Source organism: Narcine bancroftii, chromosome 2, assembly GCF_036971445.1.
Source record: "Narcine bancroftii isolate sNarBan1 chromosome 2, sNarBan1.hap1, whole genome shotgun sequence".
Lineage (NCBI taxonomy): Eukaryota > Metazoa > Chordata > Chondrichthyes > Torpediniformes > Narcinidae > Narcine > Narcine bancroftii.
Genome location: NC_091470.1, coordinates 169,753,923 through 169,771,657, shown reverse-complemented (window position 1 = coordinate 169,771,657; position 17,735 = coordinate 169,753,923). Strand labels below are relative to the sequence as shown.

At 38.6% G+C, this 17,735-nt stretch overlaps 1 protein-coding gene across 1 annotated transcript in view; it reads left to right on the top strand.

The window, feature by feature from the left end:
• The window catches only part of nphp4 (nephronophthisis 4), a 346,370-nt gene that overhangs the window by 85,629 nt on the left and 243,006 nt on the right, over positions 1 to 17,735 (top strand). Inside the window, exons 3-4 of the mRNA XM_069919049.1 lie at positions 1,720 to 1,898; positions 15,244 to 15,308. Coding sequence (XP_069775150.1) covers positions 1,720 to 1,898; positions 15,244 to 15,308 — 244 coding nt within the window. The remainder of the gene's footprint in view (positions 1 to 1,719; positions 1,899 to 15,243; positions 15,309 to 17,735) is intronic.

The window sequence follows — 17,735 nt, the reverse complement described above, 5'->3', positions numbered from 1 at the left end:
AGTTTTGCATGAAGAAGGTGGGAGTTTTGCATGAAGAAGGTGGGAGTTTTGCATGAAGAAGGTGGGAGTTTTGCATGAAGAAGGTGGGAGTTTTGCATGAAGAAGGTGGGAGTTTTGCATGAAGAAGGTGGGAGTTTTGCAAGTAAATCACATGGGGATTTCTGGAAGTTTCAGTTGGAGAGGGAGGGAGAGAAAGAAGCCCTCTCAGCTTGTGTGTGACTGAAAAGGAATTAAACAGGAAGAGCTGATTGAAATTGATGAAAAGTTCCAAAAGCAGTGGATGGCTGGAAGTGCTATCTGTCTGATGTTTCTCTTGGAATAAGAGGAATGGAACTCTGTGGTAGCTTGAAGAAAGAAGTTACCATCTGGAAAACCCTGATGGGGCAAGTTTCATCAGAGAGACCTTGAGGTGACTAATGGTGGTACCTCAGTTGTGGAAATCCTGGAATAGCAAATCTCTGTCTCCAAATCCTACAAGAACCTTCCTGAGTGATAAACATTTACCTTTCAAGCACCAAAGCCTGGTGAACTTTATACATGTTGAATTCTGTGCACAGTATAAGAATTGCCGGCATCCAGAGAACTTGGAAGGAGAAGTAAGATAGAACTGTGAACCAAAGAACATTTCTTAAATTTATACACACATTACATACATGTGCACTTAGAAGGGGGTTAATTTAGGTTAGTGTAGCGTTTATGTTAAAGTTTGATTCTATTTTTCATCTTTAAAGTTGATTAAAAATAACTTTTGTTTTAAAAATCACTTGTCTTGGTCAATGTCTATTGCTGCTGGATTTGGGGTCCTTTGGGCAAATAATGGGAGATATCAGGGTTAGGTTTTTTTTCCAGAGTTGTGTGTGGAATACATTCTCAGGGGTGGTGGTGAGGATGGAACAGTCGGGGCATTTAAGAGCCCCTGAGACAGGCACATGGATGAAAGAAAAATAGAGGGTCATGAGGTCGGGACTGTTTAGCTTTTATTTGTTGGTATATATGGGGCCTTTACTGTGCTGTGATGCTCTGTTATTGAGAGAGATTGTATGCAATAGACATCCCATACATCCGACCAAGCTGCCATAAATATTATTGCATGAAATGTGGGCCTGAAGAAAAAAGTGTCTACGTGTAACCTCTGCAATAATCAGACAGTGTTGTCTTTTAAGAACGCAGGCTATCATTTTCACTGTGGAAAGCCACTTGAGAGTGTTGCTTTGGAATTGACAAGCATTCTATTGATACTTAAGCAATGATACTCTGTTAGACAATTTAACAATCTGATACTTCAAGCACATTGAACAGAGAACATCGACTGTCATTGTACCATGGTAGTTCAGAAGGAGAAGATAATAAATAAATGTTCATGTTCATTACAATACTATGGAGGTGTGGTTAACATATTGAGTGATTTTATATTTTCCAATATTGAACATGTCCATAAGACAGAATCCATTCATCACCTGGGAATGGTCAATAATGCCTTTTTATGCATTGAAAATTGTTTCATTCCTCAGCACTGTCAGTTTTAGTTCAGTAATTCTCAGATTAATCCAAAATACAAAATAATTTTAAATTAGTAATAACTTTGTGCAGTTGCTAATCTGAAGGTTTTTTTTAATGTCAGAAAGTGTTACTGTAGACAGAAAGAATTCTTGCACTTTAATCATATTTCAATCATAGTCTAATAGTTTAATATTTTTAATTATTTTGTCTTTTTTTCAGGCTGTTTATTTTCACACATCCCTAAACTGTATCCACATTGCAATAATTATCGAGGTGGTGGCTATTGCAAAGAAGCGTGAAGGAAATGAACAAATCCTCTCATGTGGGTTTGGCATTCTTCACTTACCAGACAGACAGAAGCTTGCATCAGATTCAGATAGAAGTCAAAAGGCTAAAAGGTCAGTATTTAAGGTCATCATAGGATTTTGAAGAAATCTGGTCCAAGGGATGATTTCCAACAAGTTATGTGAAATATGAATATAAATGTTATTCAGGGCAGCACTGCTGGCGTAGCGATCAGCACAACGCCTTTACAGCGCTAGTGATTGAGTCGAGGGTTTCAATCCTGTGCTGTCTGAGGGTTTTCCTTGGGAACTCCGGTTTCCTCCCACCATTTGAAACTTACCGGGAATTGTAGGTCAATTGGGTATAAATTGTGCAGCAATTTATATAGTCAGGCAGACCTTGGCTGCCTTATGACTGACAGGTGTGTGACCCGTGTCCCTTCAGGCTCTGGTGCCCTCACAACCTGCTGTCTGCTATTGGCTGGATATGCCCGTTTTTGTTGCAGCGTCATTGACAGGTGTGGTTTGTGCCCTTTCGCGATCAGTCGTCAGCGATTGGCTGGCAGAGCACACTTTGCAGTGGCCTAAAGGAATAGGCCACTGACGCCTTGTGAAGCCTGCTCGATTGCCATGTTCAAATGGGGTCTTCTGTCGACCTGCAGCGATGGCTGTGGGCTGCTACAATTTCAAAAATTTTGCATTATAAAAAAAATTCAAGGGACAATTTGCAATGATATATATTTTCAATGTAATTTTACCTCTGTCTTTAAAAATATTCAAAGACTTCTTTCACCAGCTTTTGAATAAGAACATTGCAAAGACTCGTGGCCTTCTGGGGAAAAAAATTACCTCAAATGGGTCACTTTTAACACAAAAGCAATGACTGTAAACTCTCTTGCCCTCTCTCCCTTGTCATGAGGCAATGCACTTATTGTTAATTACCTAGAATGACTTATCTGAGCTGATTTTAACACATTTACATCCTTAAGTTGGGAGCCTTTTACTGTACAGGTATGCGGTTCCACAGATGTAATTTTATTAAAACATATTGTCTCTACTTTAGTTTTCAATTCCCTTCACAATAAATGATGTCATTCTGTTAGGTTTCATATTTACTTTCTCAATCTGAGATTAGCCTTTTGGGAATCGTGTATAAAGACAGGCGGATCCTTTGGTATCTCAAATAATCTGTGTTTTATTTATTTTAAAAGTTATTTTTTTTTGGTGGTGTATTTCGGGGTCACAATGATCTGCAGTTGGGGAACTTGCATGTGATAATATCCCAAATATCTTGTTTCACTCATCTTTTATCAAGTGAATTGAAGTTATTTAGGTGAGGCCCTGCAGTGCATTTGATGGTGTGTATTGAAGGCAGAGGATCATGTGCCAATCAAGTTGATTGCTTGTCCAGGATGATGTCTAATTTTAATTGGAAATGTGCTCATTCAGGAAAACCATCCTACCATATTCCTAACGTGCCTAGAAGGTGATAGAAAAGCTTTGGAGCATTGAGGTGAATTCCCTGCCACATAACATCCAGCAACTGATCTACTTTTGCAGGTTTATGGTTCATTCCTTCAGCTGCTGGTTAATGGTGACCACAGGAAATGGATTGTGGTATATTTGGCAATTGTTACGCCACTAAATGTCAAGGAGAGTTGCTTTGTTCTTATTAACAATAATCTTTGGCTGGCACGTATGCTGTGAAATTTGCTTGCCCTATGTCAACCTTTGTCTAAATGCTGTTTGTGGCTTGCAGCATCTGGAAATGAACTATTATATTGCTACATACTTGACAGCAGAGATAAAATGAGCCCAGATGGTATTGTATTTAAAATAATATTTTTAATTATTAACCAACAATTATATAACACTTACTCTAATTTAACTAACTTGTCTAAACTTAACTAAATTTATATACAATTATTTAACTTAAACTCTAACTTTGCACAAATATATTGGTGTGTGTGGAATACCCCAAGTCACTACAGCTCAAGGCTCAATTCTTGGAAGGCAGTTCAAAGTTCAGTTTCAGAAATTCGGTAGTGACACATGGGTTTGAAATTGATGCGACACGCAGGCTTTAGATGATTGAGACACAAAGGCCTTGGATGTATGTGACACGCAGGCTTTAAGATGGGTGAGACATGCAGGCCTCAAGTGGATGTGACATGCAGGATTAGGCTGGGTCAGACACGCAGGCTTTAACTGGATGAAGTTAGCATTTCCTGAAGTAGGTGAAAGAGACCAGAAGAGGCAGTATGTTGATTACTCATGACACCTTTATTCCAGGTGCTTCAGAGAAATGTTCTTTTTAGATGAATGCCTTCTTCTGCCATTAGAACCTTTTTTGTGCGTTGGTTGTGGTAGAGTGCAATGTTTCTTCTGCAAGTTTAAAACCTTTCTCGTGGGTCAGTCATGTAGAATGCAGTATTCTGCAACTTTAAAACCCTTTTCATGGGTCAGTCAGTGGTCTCTCCTTCTATAAGCAAAAGGAGGAAATCTGACATCTGTCTATAACCACACAATGAGGCCAAGTGGGTTTCTCATTCCCACAAAGGAGGTTGAAGAGCTGTTTACTCTTGTGCTGCTTCCTTAAATGGCCTCTTGAACAAATGATGCACTGTCTTTTTAAGAATCTGATAACATGGTCTTTGCACCTGGCTTCTCCAGGGCTTCTGTGTTGATTCTACAAATACATCCAGTAAAGGGAATATGGTGTTTAAAGCTTGCTGCTAGTTTCACAGTCACTTCAAATCCTGCAGGCAGGTTGTTAAGACAGCTTTCTTATGGGGACCGTCCCAATCAAATAAAATTAACTGAAAAAAATGGGAGAATGTCGTCACTATGTATTATGAGGTTGGGATCGAACATTGGGCCATCTTCTGCGATGATGCGGCACTGACTACCTGGTAGATATTTTAAAAAATAAATTGATCTTCAGTGTGCAAACCGATCTCACCTGGTTCCTCTTTTTATTTTGTCAAGCAAAAAGACGTTCTGCTTCTTGAGCAGTCTTGAAGCAATGGTGTTGGCATTCACTGTCGACCAGTAATAGAAGCAATTTTGTGGTTGGATAGCAGCAAAAGATTATCGTGAATGTAACTAGATGTTGAGTGGGGCTGTTTTTCAGTGCAATATTGTTATCTCATGATGTGCGGCAATTTAGAGCAGTAGGACCTACCAACCCACGGGTTTCTTGATTCATTTTACTTCCTAATGCATTATTACCATCAAGCTTTTTGTCTCATTATTACTTGGCAATTTACTGATGTAGTGATTGAGCACTGGAATCGAGAGTGGCAAGTCAATTTGCCTCTTGTCGGGCAACCCTTTAAGTGCTCCAATCTGGATGGCGCAGCGGACTGATTGCATGACTTATTTTGGATATTAAGCAACAATTGTCAATTTAGCTTGTGTACGATCACAAAGTCCATGCAAGGATTCACATCCTTTTCAGTAAGGGTAGATTCAAATCTAGAGTATAGCCTGAGTGCAATTCTGGAAAAGCTGCATGTTCTTTTTGCCTGCTGCTCTCTGCCAAAGTCAATAAGATCAAATCAGCTCTTCTGCTTCAGAAAAAAAAATCTGTGAACTCCCCAATGCAATAATAGACAGTAAAGAAATATCGCAAATATCTCCTGGACTACCCTGGAAAAAAAACAGGATGCAAAGGAAGATCTCAGATCTGAGACATTCATTGTGGCTGCAATGTTGAAATCTATTTTTGGAGAGCGGATGTCAAATGAGCACTGCATGCAGGATGACCTCACAATCTTCCTACTTTGAATTGCTCTGGCTTGCAGTGGTAATGGGCACCAGCGGTGCAGCGCTGCTCCGGCACCTCAGGGGGGGGGGGGGGGGGCTGCTCCAGGTACCTCTTTGTTGCAGTTTTTGGTGAGTTCCGGCACTTAAAAAAAAATTAGCACTGAACCCCTGATGGGCACTGAAAATGACTTTTGCTACCAGTATGCTTGCAGTCATTACATGATTAATTGGAATGATCAGCACCTGTAGCATCTATATAACTGATGCAGTGCAGTTAAAATTTACTGCAATAGGTCTTCCTGGGGGGCACTTAACTGACATCAATAACCTCTCATCATTGCACACAAGGAGGACTTCTGTCCACCATACCTGTACTATTGATTGCTCTTCAGACAAACTAGTTTTGCACTAAACCAGCTTATAATCTTACTGTCACTTAAATTGAATTGGAGATGGTTCATGAGGTTGCATGGTAAACTGGCCACCAAATCTCATATTTAATCTCCCAAGGCCTCCCTGGCCCCTGTCCTGCATACCTTCTCTTCTACATTTTATTCTTTAAAAAAAATTATATCATGTTGTAGACCAGCGGTTCTGAACCTTTTTCTCTCCACCCATTTACCACCTTAAGCAATCCCTTACTAATCACATTGCACCTATGACATAAGGAATACTTAAAGTGCTATGTGAGAGGAAAGATGAAGGTTACCTTTGAGAACCATTGCTGTGAAGCTTGTATCAGGAGTTGCTTGCACTATAGTCTATTATGTTTTCATTTCGCTCTTTGGGAAAATAAAATATTTTGGGTTCCTTCATTGCTCTTAAAGTCCTTAAATACCTACTTAGTCAATTTACCAACTAATGGAAGCAATTTTCCAAGGTTTCCAATTAATTTTGTGTGGTAATCCTGGATACTGGTGGATCTGGGTACAATTCTTCAAATAGTACATTTAGTTTTTTTTGCATCCTATTGGGATATTTAGATTGCAATGAAGATTGAAAATTGTGCTGATTTTCCCATTTTCACCCTCTTTTGTCACTGAGCTAATTTCTAATATCTATACTGTTGAAATCTGGAAATCACCAACATTGGTGTCTTTATGTTCCATAGAGTTTAGCACGTCTCCTTCATTCAGGCCACTGAGATGGTTTTTAAAGTGGATGTGTTAATTCTTTTCAAGAATGGTTTTTAATTTTATTAGCCATTTTTTTAAACCAGCCTAGAAATTTGATACTGTATGATCAATTTGTATACATAACTGAAAGTTGAAATTCTCATATGGAACTTTCAATCTCCAAGCCGAATGTATAAGTTATGTATCCAAGACCAGTGTGATATGAAGAACTCAAAATTCAGTTGAGGTCACTGGTATGATAAAACACATGACACAAGTATGTACGGTACCCGTTTTAAAGTATACTTTCAATGCACTTTACTAGTTAGATATTATTGTTGATGTACATTGGTTACCTTATACAATTTATTAGTTTGATTTATTTAACACGTCTTGAAGGATTCCAATTGTTCTCAGGCTGATACTAAAAAAAAACCCACATTATTAACACAGAATGGACCTGAAATTTCCATGAAATATTTTTCATTGCTGAAGCATCATTACTTTATCATGTTACTAATCAGACTGTATTTGGGAACTGATAAATCACTCTCCTTTCACTAACCATGCCCACAGTGAATAGATGATATATTGGTGTCTTACAATTAGTTTCTTTTGTTGCTTCAGTGGAAAAGTAATTGTGGTAATGTTGATATAAAATTCACTTGGTATTTTAAATACAAAACTCCAAATACAAAATGATTAATAGTGACTACTAATACCATGTGGCATTTTGAAACAAAATCCTTGGTTTGTAATATTAAAAAATAGATCGGTTTAATTCAGGAAATGAAATCCACAAAACACATTATTCTGATGGGAGCTGTGAGAATGGGACTTTCAACGAGAGCAGAGATGTTTAATAAACACTGGGAGAGATAGGAGATTAATTTCCTCCATTGGCCAATAAACGGAAGGAGAGTTTAAGTGGAGCAGCCACTGAGGGAGTGGACAATGTAAGAGTGGGACTTCGAGCCATTGGGTCGTAAGGCTTTGAGTAGAGGCTGAGATGGTGGTGCAGAAATTGAGGTAAGATGAGCCTCGAGGAACGAGGAGTCAGAAGGCACAGGTAAGGGCAGGTTTTTTTCATATTTCATAGCCCTTTTTACACAGCTAATAAAATATATGAATTAACTGCCTTTTAACCACTTCACCTTCCTATTTAAATGAAATATCCCATGTCTGATACTACTAGGGCAGGTAGTATCCAAGCCAATGCATTTTGCAAGGGCCTCTGTCTTAAAGGGTTCACACAGGATGCCAGTGCTGTAGTGTATTATGTCCTGCCTTCTTTTGCTCTGGGATGCTGGCTTGCTTAGGTAAAAGGTTGCACTTGCCCGTTATTTCTTGGCTCAGTGTGAACAACCCGAGCTTCCTTGAAAGATGGGTCGTTCACATGCAAATTAAGTGGATTTTCTGTGGAAAAAGGCCTAAAGATGATGGGAATGGCAACCAGGGCAGAGATATGCTGCTGTTGCACTATGCAGATTGTCAGGGAAGTCGACAGTACTTCATTTGTGAGAAGTGCATCCAATGCAGTTGTTTTCAAGCCATGTTAGGGAGCTGGAGTTGGATGAACTCCAGATTATTCAGATGGCTGATGGGGTGATAGAGTTACAGGGAAGCGATCACACCTTGGAGGCAGGAGGTGAAACAGGCAGACAGTGCAGAGTACCCTTATGGCCATTTCCCTCAATAGTCTGTATACCCCTGTTTGGGGGAGGGGACGACTTGCTAGGGTCAAGCCACGGCAATCAGGCCTCTGGCACGGAGTCTGCCCTGTGACTCTGAAGGGAGAAGAAAAGCTGTAGTTATAGGGGATCCGATAGTTAGGAAAATAGGTAAGAGGCTCTGTGAAGGATTTTGAGAATAGAGGACAGTATATTGCCTCTCAGGTGCCGTGGTCTCCAATTGAGTTCACAGCATTCTTTTTTTTTTAAACTTTGTATAAGTTTTTCTCTTGAAAATTTTAAATAAGGTCCATAATATAAAAATGAAAACTACAACTAACCCACCCTCCTCCACTCACCCTCAGCAAACTCCACAAAGGAAGCATTAAAAAAAATCATCTAAAAAGAAACCCATACAACAATTTAAGATATTACCAAACTCGTACATTTCAAATAAGGCAATCACATCTTAATAAAAAAGTCATTATCATACAAGTTTTTTTTTCTCCATATAAATACAGGACCTCATTATGCCAACAAATTAAATTTGCCTCAACCTCGTCTTTCCACGAAATCAACACATTTACGTGCTACAGCCAATGCTAGACGAAGAAAGGCTGTCTGAAAATTATCCCACCCCAAATCAGTAAGTGGGGCAATACAACCCAACAAAAAATTTTTTGGATCTAGCAAAAATTGGATCTTAAACAATTTTTGAAGAAATTCCCTAATTTTTTTGCCAAAATAATTGAACCTTATCACAAAGCCAAAATGAATGTAAAAATATTCCTACACATATTCCACATCTAAAACACAATTCTGAATCACTAAATCCATATTTTTTAAATTTCTCAGGGTTCAGATACAACTGATGCAAAAAATTATAATTATACTATATCTTACATTCAGCAATTTAGTCAGACCATCAAAACATATTGTCTCCCAATCAGCCTGATTAATATCACAAATTAAATCATTTATCTAAATTTATTTTATCTATAGTGTCTTGCAACAATGCATACATCTCCGAAATAAAACCCTTATTTAATGAATGAGAAATCAGAAACTCATATTTTGTTAACTTTGGAAGAGAAATGAAAATTCCTAAGTTATCTTTCACTAATGCTCTAATTTGATAGGACACAAATAAAGAATTCACTGAAATTCCAAATTTCTCTAAGTTGATTGAATGATTAAAAATTTACCACATTCAAAACAATCCTGGAACAACTTTATTCCTTTAATCTGGCATTCTCTTAAAAATTGATTATTCAACGAAAAAAGAATCAATTTATTTTGATATATTGGAGCTTGAACTGATATTTTACCTTTCGTACCTATCAATAAATTCCTTTTAGTCTAAATCTCTAACAAATGTTTTAAAAATGGTACATTATATCTTGTTTTAAAAATGGTACTGTTCACAACATTCTCAAGAGAGAGGCTGAGCAGCCAGATGTAGGGACCAATGCCGTGGCAGGAAGTGTGATGAGGCCCCACAACCAGAGTTCAGGGAGTTGGTGGTAGGTTGAAGAACAGGACTTTCAAGGTTGGGTGAGTGAGGTTAGAAATAGGAGGAAAATGGAGCTTTGCATGTGGGTAAAGAGATGGTGTAGGAGGGATGGCTTCAGATATCTGGATCATTAGGCTTTCTTCTAGGGAATGTGGGACCTGTACTGGCAGTCCAGTTTCCATCTAAACTGGAGAGGGGCTAATATCCTTGTGGTTGTGCATGGTGGCAGTATTTTGAGGTGTGCTTATTTCAGTGTAAGGAGTATTGCCCGAAAGGCAGACTAGCTTAGAGAATGGATTGGCATGTGGAATTATGACTGCCTACGTGACTACTGACCAGTGGGACTCTCATCCGCAGAGATAGTGTTTTGTACAGCTTATGCTGAAGCTTATCAGCTCCTGTCTGACAACGTGGCTCCATTCAATTCGCCTGCCACAGTAACAGGTCGACACAAATGCAATCTCACACACTCTATCTACACAAAAACCTGGAACACCTGGAAAGCAAAGATGCTCGCATCAGGATGCTCTTTACTGATTACAGTTTGAAGTTCATCGCCATCTTCCCCTCAATACTAATGAGCAAACTCCAAGACCTAAACCTCAATATCCCAGTGTTTAATTGGGTCCTGATTTCCTTACCTCCAGACCCTAATCAGTGCGGATTGGCAAGAACACCTCATCCACAAGCTCCATCAGTGGCAAACCATTACAGAGCTGCATATGTAGCCCCCTGCTCTATTTGCTTTACTGTACACTGATGACTGCATGACTCGGTGCAAATTTGCTGGCAATACCACAGGAGTGAGGTGTAGCAAATGGGGTAAGTCAGCATACAGGAGGAAGATAGAAAACTTAGTTGAATGGTGTACAGGTGGTCCTCCACCTACGATGGGGTTACGTTCCAATAAAACCAGCATAAGTGGAAAAAGAATACTGCACCTACAGAACATTATAGCCTAGCTGACCTTAAATGAGCTGAGACCACTTACCACAGCCTACAGCTGGGCAAATCTATCTAAAACAATGTCTAATTTATAATTAAATGTTGAATATCTTTTATTCCACACTGAAAGAAACAATTTTTAATCATAAAATATAGTGCCAGCGTACCATCGTATCTTTGAAAAATCTTAAGTCGAGCCGTTGTAAGTAGAGGATCATCTGTACTAACAACCTCTCACTCAATGCCACCAAACATAAGGTGTTGATTGCAGACTTTGGGAAGGGAAAACCAGTGGTGTACAGATAGTCCTCAATTTACGACTGTGTTCTATTCTGATCGACCAGTTGTATCTTGAAATGGACACAAGTCTGAAATTCACTGTATCCCTTTTATTGTTCGTCAAATACAACATGGTGGCTACCAAGACCAGACTCACTCCGGCACCCTGCCCAGCTGAGCTCCGGCTGCCCATGCATACTAACCGACCATGGATCCTTTCTCTGGCTGACTGTGCATACTAAATCCCAAGCACAGATCCTCGCCCTGGTCACCTGTGCATCCAAACTGCCGACATTTTGGCTCCGTGTGCCTCTGAACTCATGACACCCCAGTCACGGACATACCTCTTGGTCCCAGCCATCCAGTTCCTAAAGCCTTGAAAGAAGCAGGTAGTGTACCTGTACTTAAGAGGTCAACAGTTCGACTGTTTAAAAGTCAACCCCCCTTTGTCCCAAAAAAGTGGCCCAAAAATTTCAATACACGAGTATGTACAGTATATTTTTCTTTAATTTTTTTTCTGTCATTTGTGCAGATCGTTGTAAGTCACAAGTTGTAAGTTAGGAAATACTTGTACAATCCAGTGATTATTGGGGGATCAAAGGTGGAGAGGGTGAGCAAATTTAAATTTGAACATCCTAATGGAATAAAAAAGAAAGCATGTCAGTGCCTCTCATTCCTCAGGAGTTTGCAGAGGTTCAATATACATTGGAATCCTTAGCAAACTTCTACAGAATGCTCTCCTTGGTACACCTGTAGAGAGTTTTCAGTGACATACCAAATCTCCTCAGACACTTCATCCCTGTAGCTGCTGGTGAGCCTTCTTTTGGCATATCGTCCTTCATAAATAAAAATATTGCGCATAAGAGTTGGGATGTTATGGTAAAGTTGTATCATACATTGGTGAGGTCCTATTTGGAGAATTGTGTGTAGTTTACGTCACCTATAGGAAAGATATCAATAAGATTGAAAAAGTGCAGAGAGGATTTACTTGGATGTTGCCTGGACTTCAGGAACTGAGTTACAGAGAAAGCTTAAACAGGTTAGGACTTTATTCTCTGGAGTGTAGAAGAATGAGGGGAGATTTGATCGAGGTATTTAAATTATAGAGTAAATCTAGATCGGCTTTTTCCACTGAGAGTAGGTGAGGTACAAATCAGAGGAGATGGGTTAAGAAGGAAAAGTTTATGGCAGTGATTCTCAACCTTATTTCCACATACTGTGACTAGTAAGGGATTGCTTAAGCTGGTATTTGAGTGGAAAAAGTTTGAAAATCACTGTTTTAATCGTCCCTAATTGACTCGTTATGTGCACGGTTTCAGAACTACAAAGGAAATGGGCCAATGACAATTTTTCTCAAAACAAAATATTTCAGTAACAATTGGGTCTAGAGCAGTGATTCTTAACCTTCCCTTCCCACTCTCTTACCACCTTAAGCAATCCCTTACTAATCACAGAGCACCGATGTCTGAGGTATGTCACTGAAAACTCACAAAAACGTCTACATTCTGTAGAGGTTTGCTAAGGATTCTGATGTATACTGAACCTTTGAAAACTCCTGAGGAATTAGCGGCATTGACATGCTTTTTGATTACATTAGTATTTTGGGTCCAGGAAGATCCTCCAAGATGGTAACTTCCAGGAATTTAAATTTGCTCACCCTGTTCACCTCTGATCCCCCAATAATCACTTATTTAAAGTGATATGTGAGTAGAAATAAAAAGGTTAAGAACCACTGGTTTAAGGGGAACTTGGGTATAAATGAGGAGGTAGTGAAATGGATTCAGCAATGGTTGGGTGGGTGGTGTCAGAGAGTAGTGGTAGAAAATTGTTTGTCCAATTGGAGGCCGGTGACTAGTGGAGTTCCTCAGGGATCGGTCCTCGGTCCACTATTGTTTGTTATATATATATATATATATATATATTAACGATCTGGAAGTAGGGGTGGAGAATTTAATACAGATAAGTGTGAGGTGTTACATTTTGGAAAGGCAAATCTAAATAGTAGGCTATTGAGATGTGCAGAGCAACAAAGGGATTTGGGAGTTGTGGTAAATAGTACCCTCAAGGCTGATACTCAGGTAGATGGTGTGGTGAAGAAGGCATTTGGAATGTTGGCCTTCATAAATCGGAGTATTGAATTCAAGAGTAGGGAAGTTATGAAATTGTACAAGGCATTGGTGAGGCCAAATTTGGAGTACTGTGTACAGTTTTGGTCACCAAATTATAGGAAAGATATAAACAAAATAGAGAGAGTGCAGAGAAGGTTCACGAGAATGTTGACAGGATTTCAAGGTTTGAGTTACAGGGAAAGATTGTGCAGACTGGGGCTTTTTTCTCTGGAGCGTAGAAGATTGAGAGGGGACTTGATAGAGGTGTTAAAAGGGACAGACAGAGTAAACGTGGATAGGTTTTTTCAATTAAGAGTGGGGGAGATTCAAACTCGAGGGCATGGTTTAAGATTGAAGGGGGAAAATTATAAGGGGAACATGAGGAGAAATTTCTTTACGCAAAGGGTGGTAGGGATGTGGAATGAGCTTCCGACAGACGTGGTCGAGGCGGGATCATTGGTTACATTTAAGGAAAGACTGGATAGTTACATGGATAGGAGAGGACTGGAGGGGTATGGACCGGGTGCTGGTCAGTGGGACTAGGAGGGTGGGGATTTGTTATGGCATGGACTAGTAGGGCCGAACTGGCCTGTTCTGTGCTGTAAGTGGTTATATGGTTATATGTTTAATCACACAGGGAGGTTGGAACGAGCTGCCATCTGAGGTGGTGAACGTTGGCTCAATTTTAACATTTATTAAGAATTTGGACGTGTACATGGATAGAAGAGATATTGAGGGCTATGGCTGGATGCAAGTCAGTAGGACTAGGCAAAATAAAAATTAGGCACAGACTGAAAGGGCCTCTTTCTGTGCTGTAGTGTTCAATGGTTCTATTTGACAGCTTGGGCTTCGTAAAACAAAGTATTGAGTATAGGAGATGGAATGTTATGGTGAAATTGTACAAGACATTAGTGAGGCCAAATTATTGTATGGAGTTTTTGGTCACCTAACTACAAGAAGGATATTAATAAGATTGATATAGTGCAGAAGCGATTTACCTGGATGTTGCCTGGACTTGAAGAATTGAGTTGGAGGGCAAGGTTAAACTGGTTCGGACTTTATTCCCTGGAGCATCGAGAATAAGGGGAGATTTGATAGAGGTGTATATATTTATGATGGATCTTGATGGAGTAAATGTTAGAAGTCTTTTTCCTGTGATGTGAGGTTAGATATAAAGATCAGAGATCATGGATTAAGGTTGAAAGGGGAAAAGTTTAAAGGGGAATTTCTTCAAGCAGAAAGTTGGCTGAATTGGAAAATACATGTTCAGTTTTGACATTTTAAGAATAAATTGGACAGGGACATGGATGGAGGGGTATGGAGGGATTTGGTCTGGGGAGTTTTGGAGGGTTATTAGGACGAGGGAGAATAATAGTTCAGTGCAGACCAGAAGGGCCAAAGGGCTTGTAGATGTGCTGTCATGTTCTATTATTCATCTGGATCATCGGTTTACTTCTGATTTGATTAACATTTTATGTTGAATCTGTGTGTGTGTGCCTTTTTACAATATTAGAACAAAATTATCATTTGCAACACTCGTAGATTAGCTTTCTTTCCTTTGGCAGTCTTCTCAGCATACTAACTACACTCAAGCCTTCCCAAAATGTCAGGGACTTGTTCCCATCTTCCAGCATATGAAATTGACATGAAATTAATAGACAGATTGAGAAAAATATTCCTGCAGGAAATTTAAGACTTCACCAGTTTATCATCAAATATTGTATTATTCCATTGTGCCTTTTGGGCAACTGAAAAAGTTCAGTAATTGAGCTTTAATCGATCTGATTTATTTCTTGTATTCCTGAGGGAAATATAGCATTTGTCACCTCTTTATTATCATGTTTATGATGGCTTGCTGTCTGCATGAAGTTTTAGGCCTATTTCAACATATTTCAATGTCCGATATTGCCTCGGCTGGCAGTTGTCAGAGAATTTTTCAATGCCAACTGGAAATGGACGTTATTTCATCATATTCTTTTGAATGCATTTAATAAATGATTACTCTCTAGGTGCTTCTCAATCTCATAAAATAAAGTTAATAGATTTTCTTTTAAACTTCAGATTGAATCTCTATCACGGCACTCCAAGAGCATTGCTGCATCCAGCATCAGAGAACCCCGTTGAGAGTAAGTCTACCATTTTTTTTCCCCCAAATGCAAGCTGGTTTCTTTCATTTATTCTGACGTGTCGACTGAGTATAGGTCCCTATTCAGGCAGTTTAGTTTGTTTTTAAAATTACTGAAAAAATGTAATGAAATGGTACAGGAGATGATCTTCCCCACTATTCTTAGATTCTCTGAGCTGCCATATTGACTAAAAAGTGGGCCTTCTGCATGGGTCCCATCTCTTCCAGAAAGACCTGTAAACCCTTCACCTCAAGTATCCAGATTATCATGGTCAGTTTAACTGTTGGCATCTGATCTTGACCTATGACCTCCCTTAAGGACAATTTATGCTAAAATAAATATTTGAAAATGAAAGCATCCTGCAGTCACCAGTTTAACCTGCATTGTATTTTACTAGTGTTATGAGCCTTGTGAAACTTGAGACCTGAAATTTTGCTTGATAATCTATAATTATATCATTTTTCATGAAATAATGAAGAAGAATCAAATTTTGATTCAAATTTGTCATAGTTTATTAATGAGTGAATATGTATTGTTGCCTCTTCAGTTCTTTTCCAGTGCAGTTCTTCATGTGGGTTTTGTATGTCTTTTTAAGTAAGACCACAAGACATAGGAGCAGAAATAGGCACTTTCAGCCCATCATCTGCCATGCCATTTTATCATGAGCCATTTTATCATGAGCCATTTTATCATGAGCCATTTTATCATGAGCCATTTTATCATGAGCCATTTTATCATGAGCCATTTTATCATGAGCCATTTTATCATGAGCCATTTTATCATGAGCCATTTTATCATGAGCCATTTTATCATGAGCCATTTTATCATGAGCCATTTTATCATGAGCCATTTTATCATGAGCCATTTTATCATGAGCCATTTTATCATGAGCCATTTTATCATGAGCCATTTTATCATGAGCCATTTTATCATGAGCCATTTTATCATGAGCCATTTTATCATGAGCCATTTTTCATGAGCCATTTTATCATGAGCCATTTTATCATGAGCCATTTTATCATGAGCCATTTTATCATGAGCCATTTTATCATGAGCCATTTTATCATGAGCCATTTTATCATGAGCCATTTTATCATGAGCCATTTTATCATGAGCCATTTTATCATGAGCCATTTTATCATGAGCCATTTTATCATGAGCCATTTTATCATGAGCCATTTTATCATGAGCCATTTTATCATGAGCCATTTTATCATGAGCCATTTTATCATGAGCCATTTTATCATGAGCCATTTTATCATGAGCCATTTTATCATGAGCCATTTTATCATGAGCCATTTTATCATGAGCCATTTTATCATGAGCCATTTTATCATGAGCCATTTTATCATGAGCCATTTTATCATGAGCCATTTTATCATGAGCCATTTTATCATGAGCCATTTTATCATGAGCCATTTTATCATGAGCCATTTTATCATGAGCCATTTTATCATGAGCCATTTTATCATGAGCCATTTTATCATGAGCCATTTTATCATGAGCCATTTTATCATGAGCCATTTTATCATGAGCCATTTTATCATGAGCCATTTTATCATGAGCCATTTTTCATGAGCCATTTTATCATGAGCCATTTTATCATGAGCCATTTTATCATGAGCCATTTTATCATGAGCCATTTTATCATGAGCCATTTTATCATGAGCCATTTTATCATGAGCCATTTTATCATGAGCCATTTTATCATGAGCCATTTTATCATGAGCCATTTTATCATGAGCCATTTTATCATGAGCCATTTTATCATGAGCCATTTTATCATGAGCCATTTTATCATGAGCCATTTTATCATGAGCCATTTTATCATGAGCCATTTTATCATGAGCCATTTTATCATGAGCCATTTTATCATGAGCCATTTTATCATGAGCCATTTTATCATGAGCCATTTTATCATGAGCCATTTTATCATGAGCCATTTTATCATGAGCCATTTTATCATGAGCCATTTTATCATGAGCCATTTTATCATGAGCCATTTTATCATGAGCCATTTTATCATGAGCCATTTTATCATGAGCCATTTTATCATGAGCCATTTTATCATGAGCCATTTTATCATGAGCCATTTTATCATGAGCCATTTTATCATGAGCCATTTTATCATGAGCCATTTTATCATGAGCCATTTTATCATGAGCCATTTTTCATGAGCCATTTTATCATGAGCCATTTTATCATGAGCCATTTTATCATGAGCCATTTTATCATGAGCCATTTTATCATGAGCCATTTTATCATGAGCCATTTTATCATGAGCCATTTTATCATGAGCCATTTTATCATGAGCCATTTTATCATGAGCCATTTTATCATGAGCCATTTTATCATGAGCCATTTTATCATGAGCCATTTTATCATGAGCCATTTTATCATGAGCCATTTTATCATGAGCCATTTTAT